General features: G+C 36.5%; 1 protein-coding gene across 2 annotated transcripts in view; it reads left to right on the forward strand.

Annotated features, from left to right (window-relative positions):
- The window catches only part of LOC107660715 (leucine-rich repeat and calponin homology domain-containing protein 4-like), a 61,133-nt gene extending 54,504 nt beyond the window's left edge, over positions 1-6,629 (forward strand). Inside the window, exon 18 of one of the 2 annotated variants that reach the window (XM_016450113.1) lies at positions 6,276-6,629. In XM_016450113.1, the coding sequence (XP_016305599.1) occupies positions 6,276-6,449 (174 nt within the window). In that variant the 3' untranslated portion in view covers positions 6,450-6,629. Of the gene's footprint in view, positions 1-478; positions 1,470-6,275 lie in introns of those variants that run through there. The other variant, XM_016450112.1, reaches the window with a different exon arrangement.

The raw sequence follows: 6,629 nt of genomic DNA on the forward strand, positions 1-6,629 counted from the left end.
TATATATATATTTGTTTGCTTTTTTGTTACAAAAATAGGTTTAAGTTGGTTTCTGTAAAGGTTATACTGAAGTGTGAATTTTTTAAGGTTTTCCCAAAACTTTTAGCAATAAAAGGATGGTTTGCACAAAAAAGTATTCAACATGCTGATGCACTCATCAACAAAATTTCCCAAATCATTCTAGAATGATTAATCTATTCCAAATGTTTCCAAATATTGCTATTTATTTAAGTAATCTAGTGATAATTTCCTTTATTTTTTATATTACAATTTATATTGCAGAAAAAAAAGAAAGTAAGTTATACATGTTCCGAATAGAGGTTAGTAAATGATAACAGAATTTTCTTATTTTGGGTAAACTATCCCTTTAAGTGATCCGGCTTTAATTTTGTCTTTGTTCAACAGTGTGTCCAAACTTCTTTGTTTGTCTCCTCTGCATTGTTCTTCCTGTCCTTTTGTCTGTCTCTCTCTTTCTCAGATGGAGTTGTGTTTAGCGTCTGATATCCTGTGTAGTAAGCTACCTGCAGTGCACCGCTGTGTGACGGCGCTCCTGGCAATAGCCGGAGGAGAGGAGGAGGTGAACGAGGACAACGGCGGCACCTCTCCCTCTGTCTCTCCTTCCTCCCCTTTTTCCACCGGCTTCCTGTTCTTCTACTCTCTCCTCATGGCTTTGCTCTATCTGTTCTACTGCCACCTTATAGCATAGTGTGAGCGAGTATCAGTGTGTAAATGTAATGGATTTTAAAGTCCATCATCTCTGTACTGTGTACACTGTCACACACACCGTTGACGACGTCTGACGTATATATATATATATATATATATATATATATCAGAGCAAATTTACCTTACCCATAATGCCTTTGATCTTACACGTTAAAGCTCCCTACAGATATCTTAAAAGGTTAGTTATATTGTGAAATATTTAAATATATTGCAAATTATCAGACGTCTTGACACCAAAATGCTCATAAACAGCTCATTAATGGCCACATACTGCTTTTTTATAGAGGATGTGGAATTTATCTGTACATAGACACGGTTTCCACTCATGAAGGGCTTTTCCACCTGATTGCCTTAGCATCACTGTTGATCCCAGGATAGTTTATACACCTTCTAGTGGTCTTTGCAAGGGATCTTGTTATCCTAAGAGTTTTAAAGCACTGGCACAAATTCCCCATCCCATTTTTTTTTTTTAATCTCTTGAAGGGCTTTAAAATGGCTTGTATTTGGTCCTCATTGAAGTGCCTCAGAAGCTTGTAGGTTCCTTCTGTTCACGCAGCAGTGCAAATGAGTTTGTAGCATCTGGTAAACAGTCTGTTTAACAGTGGCTAACAGTGTGGTGATGGTACTTCTCAGCTGAATTTGGTTTAATTCACACGTTGTGGAAATCTGTTAGGGTCAGGGCTGAGTGGACTGTTTCACTTTCCTTTTCTTATTTTGTTGACTGTGACCATCAGAGGGCAGTGCTGTTACTTAAACACTTTTTGACGGTACTAATATGATTCAAAGCTGTGTTAACTTGTTACTTTTTTTGTTTTGAATGTTCGTTTTGGTTTTCTTGAGAGCATCTTTAATATAATTCTTATATGCAAGCAGTTGAAGATTAAGTGATTGTTTCAGTTTATTTATGTTCTGCTGAAGCTGCATTTGGTGGAAACCCAGTCTCACTGAGCACATTACGGAAACAAATTAATTGAGTAATATAATTTAGATTAAGCTGGAAAAAATTTGTGGACATTAATTTCGTTTTTTTAATTTGCATGTGTGGATGCACAATATGGCTATGCATACATCGCCAAATGACAAATTACACAATTTTTTTAAATTAAAGATGAAATGGTTGTGAGTCATGCTTCTCCACAGCCTTCTTCGTCTGCCATTTCCTGTTTCTAAATGCGGCCGTAGTGGTTTTGCCATGAGCACCCATCTTCCCCGGTGCTGTATGCTGATGTTGCTTTTGTATTCCGTGCCTACTTAATGTGATCTAGGAGCTTTGCTGACAGTTTACTAATGGGTAGTCTCTCATCTGGAGAGAACGATAAGAGGAGAGAGAGAGACTGGGAAATTAGGCTAGGTGAAGGGATATGCTATAACTAGTTACCAACACATCATCCCTCACCCTACGATGTCTTAAACATATTTTAAGAGGGTTTGTTCAGGAGTAAGTAAGTTGATGAGGTTTTATAATATTGTACATTGTTGTCAATGCTAAAGCTAATCATAATAGTCATTTTCATTTAAAATGTCCACTCTGATGATAAACTCAGACTTCACATTTAGCATAGATAGTTGCTCGAGATGCTTCAGCCATATGAAAACAAGGATTGTGATGTGCTACATGTTGAAGGATTTTACAGAGGATGACATACGCTAGACTCAGTTTAGAAGGCACTAGATCTACATGAATGTTTCCGTCCAAATGTTACCTAGTGGAAACTGTTGCAACACATGAAATGTATTTTGTAATATTTATAAAATACTGTGTATTTAAGAACTTTATATTGATATAAAGATTTGTTTTGTCTGTAAAGAAATGAATAAAAAACTGAAACACTGATTTTTATGTTTTGTCTGCTGCTTTACATGTGCTTTTGTCAAATGTTCATGACTGACTGTTGCTCTTGCTCATGATTAATTCTGCATTAGTTCTTTGTCTCTCTGCTGAGGATGAAATCCTCACGTCATCTCGTCTCTGTAGCTAGTGAGTCCAGATATTCTGTGCCCTTTTCCAAAAGGTAAGTGTTGATCCATTGTGTGGGTAGTAGAAAACAAAGAAAAAGAGAAGTATACACTATGCTGCACAGTGGGGTCCAAAGTCTAAGACCACATTGAAAATAATTTTTTTCCCCACAGACCTGTGGACAGTAGAGTGCTGCTGCTGTTAAAGCAAAAGAATGTACAAATTACAAAAACAAAATCAAATTTTAAAGAGCCCCTATTATGGATTTTTGAAAATTACCTTTCATGCAGTGTGTAACACAGCTTGAAGTGAATGAAAACATCCTGGAAAGTTTAAAATCTGAAAGTACACCATGTATAAAGTTATTGCCTCTCAAAAGAAAGAGTCGACTCTGAATCATTGAAACGAGTCGTTTTTAAAACGAATCCCAATTCCCAAGCCGTTTCATGTTGACTTCAACATGAAACATTAGCATATTGCCCGCCCACTTGTTGGTCTTTTCGCGTTGGTCTGAATGAAAATGCAAATTCATTCTTTGCCACTAGGTGCCGCTTTTGGGGCGGTAAAATAGCGGTTTCCCCGGTAACTGTACACAAAGCAGCACTGCGCTCACAAACGCTGCTTTATCAGGCATTACAGGCATGATGAAAGGAAAATGAGACCAATCGGACCAATCACCGCAGATTAGCGTCATGCAAAGGAGGGGTTTGGAAAAACGAATAGTTTGGGAGTCTTGAGCAAATAAGGTAAAAATAAATGCATATTATAAGACAATGAAAGTGTTTTTTTGACCTTGCATGCATGTCAAACCTGTTGCTGGGGACTCCCAAAACCAAAATATGAACCTTTCATTACCCATAATAGGAGCACTTTAAAATGTTTTTTTTCCATTCATTTTTTTTTACTGATTGCTAAAAATAATATTTGCTTGATAACAGAATTTGAAACGTTGGGCAAAAAAATCAGGAAAATGCTTTTTGAGATTTGTGGACCCTAGTGTGTGCTTGTTTATACTGGCAGCTAAGTTTATACACTACCGTTCAAAAGTTTGGGGTTGAAAGAAGTCTCCTGTGGTCACCAAGGCTGCATTTATTTGATCAAAAATACAGTAAAAACCAATATTTTGAAATAATAGAACTGTTTTCCGTTTTCAGCAGTCTGCATTATTCCAGTCTTCAGTGTCACATGATCCTTCAGAAATAATTCTAATGCTGATTTGCTGTTCAAAAAACATTTGTTATGATCAGTGTTGAAAACAGTCGTACTACATATTTTTGTGGAAACAGTGATACGTTTTTTTTCATGAATAGAAAGTTCCAAAGAACAAATTTATTTGATAGATATCTTTAATGTGTCATTATTGATGTTGTTACTGTCACTTTTGATCAACTGAATGCGTCTACTAAATAAAAGTATTCATTTCTTTAAGAATGGTATGCATACAGTTCATGCTCATATAAAATGCAATGTACTGTAAGATTTTTTGATATATAACTGCATGATAGAACTGTTCTTTAGATGAAAATATACTGCCACCCATCAGCACAAACAACTTTACAAACCCAAGAACAAATCAAAGTAACAAAGAAAATAAGTGAGCATTTAAGTGTTCACACACTAAGTAAACGCTACTTTACCAGCTATTATTGGTCATATAGTGACAATGGAGCTTTAGCTCATTCTTCTTTTCAAACACAGTGCTTATTATTTAAATGCAACAGTTCAGGTTTTGTCTGTAGACACTGACTCTGCAGGAAGTGTTCGAAAGAACTGTAAAGCTGCTTCAAGCATTTGTACAATTAATCAGCACTTAAAATAGACTAATGTCATTTCTCTGAGCAAACTGCATTTTTAAATCATCAGAGACTTTCTTCCTATCACACTTGCCAGTGTTACGGTGTAAATGCACTGATTAGGATGCTATCAGACACAGGTGCAGTTACACTGAAATCATGTGAAGCACCTTATCTGCGTGCAGGCATACTTTCATCAAGCAATTATTTTGGTTACTTCTGTACTTAAAGTGTGTCAAAGCATACGTATGTGCTCATTTGTGTTCTGTTTATTATTTTTAATTATTTATTAATTAACTGGCCAGCTCATTTTTCACTTTGACATTATAAAGTGCTTTGTGTTCATAGGGGAGAACAGTTGCTAGTTAACCCTCTATGGTGTTGCTTTTTCTTGTAATTATGGAACGTTTAAAAAAATGTCTCTACCATTAAAGAAAATAAATTTTAATTTCAGAATTCTCCTATAATTAAGTATGTTTCTTTTATGAGTTTGTGCATTTGGAACTACAAACTCTTTGTTTATAATACTATTCTGAGGTAGAGTCATCATGCACTCTTATTCATGGAATTTCAGTATTATTTAACTTTTCTGAGCACATGAATCACATAAATCATAATTGAGTTCTACATAATTATAATTACAAAAACCACTTCCAAATAAATAATTCCAGTACTAATTGGCGCCCCTAACAATAAAGAAATCCATCACTGCCAATTGCCATATGGCTGCATTCATATTTTCAATATATTGACAATATATGAGCATAAACACCCATTTTAACAGAGAAGCAGCAAAAACCCAGATGTTGAAGAAATTTTTTTAATAGGGCAATAAGAAGAGCTCTTGAGCGTGTGTTGACCCCCAGAAAAAACAAATTACATGTCTTCAAAACAACATTATTGGCTTCTTTAAAGACTGATTTTAATTCAACAATGCCACGTCATTGTTTTTTTCTGAAAAGTGCATTGTTTCCATATGGCCACACGGCACAATAGAGGGTTAAAAACATAATACGTTCACACTGTAATACTGCTGCACTTTTATTGTGTTAAAGCAATGAGCTTACTGCAAAATCCGATGTATACTGCATGTGATATACATCTTGAATATGGTAATAAAAGCCTTTTATCAAATGCAACTCGTACATAATCTATACTTAATGTATACGGTTAAGGTTGACTGAACTTAATAATTGGAATGCATGATGGATTTTCAAGATGGTGAAGTGCTGGCTTGTAATGCTCCACTCACTGTACTTCACCCTGGGATGAAATGGCATCCTCTCTGTGAAGTGCTATAACTACGTAGCTACGTCTCTGAGAGACGGAGTCTTAAATGCCACTGCTGTGCGATAGCGTCTGCAATTCAAAGAAATGATTTTGCGATCAAGTGCTGTGCTGCATGCATTGCCTGCCCTTCCTATGTCACGTGTTTCAGACTGTCACAAGTGCCTCTTGTTGCCACTTTGCTTATGTGATCATGTCTGCATCTGAGGAGTATCTTGCATGTTGTGGGTCCTTGAGATGACAGATGGGAGTTGCATGTCTCAACCATCCTTAGGTGCATGGAAAGCTTTTAATATTGAGGTCTAGGATCTTGCTTGTCTAAACAGAGTGTACTTCACCCTTTAGCATCTCCTCTTAGAAGCATATGTTGCAGATTTCAGGGCATGCAATACAAGAAGCAATGTTCCTAGAGCCGTCTGATTATGCCAAGATGGTTTATTGCTTATTTTATTATCTTTTTTTGTGTAAACAAACTTATATTGGTATTCTTTTTTATCATCAAATCCCACTAGGACACACTGTGTCCGCCGCAGCTGATTCTGGAGGAAGAGGGGCTCACTCGCATTGCTCAGACCATTCAGACGCTTTTGGAGTTGCCCACGTCAGGTGTCCGTCGCTCATCCCGTCAGGACCCCTCAGGGCTTCCTCTTCAATCCACGACTCAAAATCAAGATGCCGCCTCCTAGTGATCAAGTGATTATTTCCAGCACATTTCAGTTGCACGAAGTTTTTTTTTTTTTAAATGTTAGAAATTTTGATCATGAGCCATCATGTAATAATACCAGCTTGTTACAATGCATGCACAGAGAGGAGTTTATGTAAATTGCTAGCACAAATTCTTTGTGACTATTGAAACAGACGAAATG

Source organism: Sinocyclocheilus anshuiensis, unplaced genomic scaffold (assembly GCF_001515605.1).
Source record: "Sinocyclocheilus anshuiensis isolate Anshui unplaced genomic scaffold, SAMN03320099.WGS_v1.1 scaffold1823, whole genome shotgun sequence".
NCBI lineage: Eukaryota > Metazoa > Chordata > Actinopteri > Cypriniformes > Cyprinidae > Sinocyclocheilus > Sinocyclocheilus anshuiensis.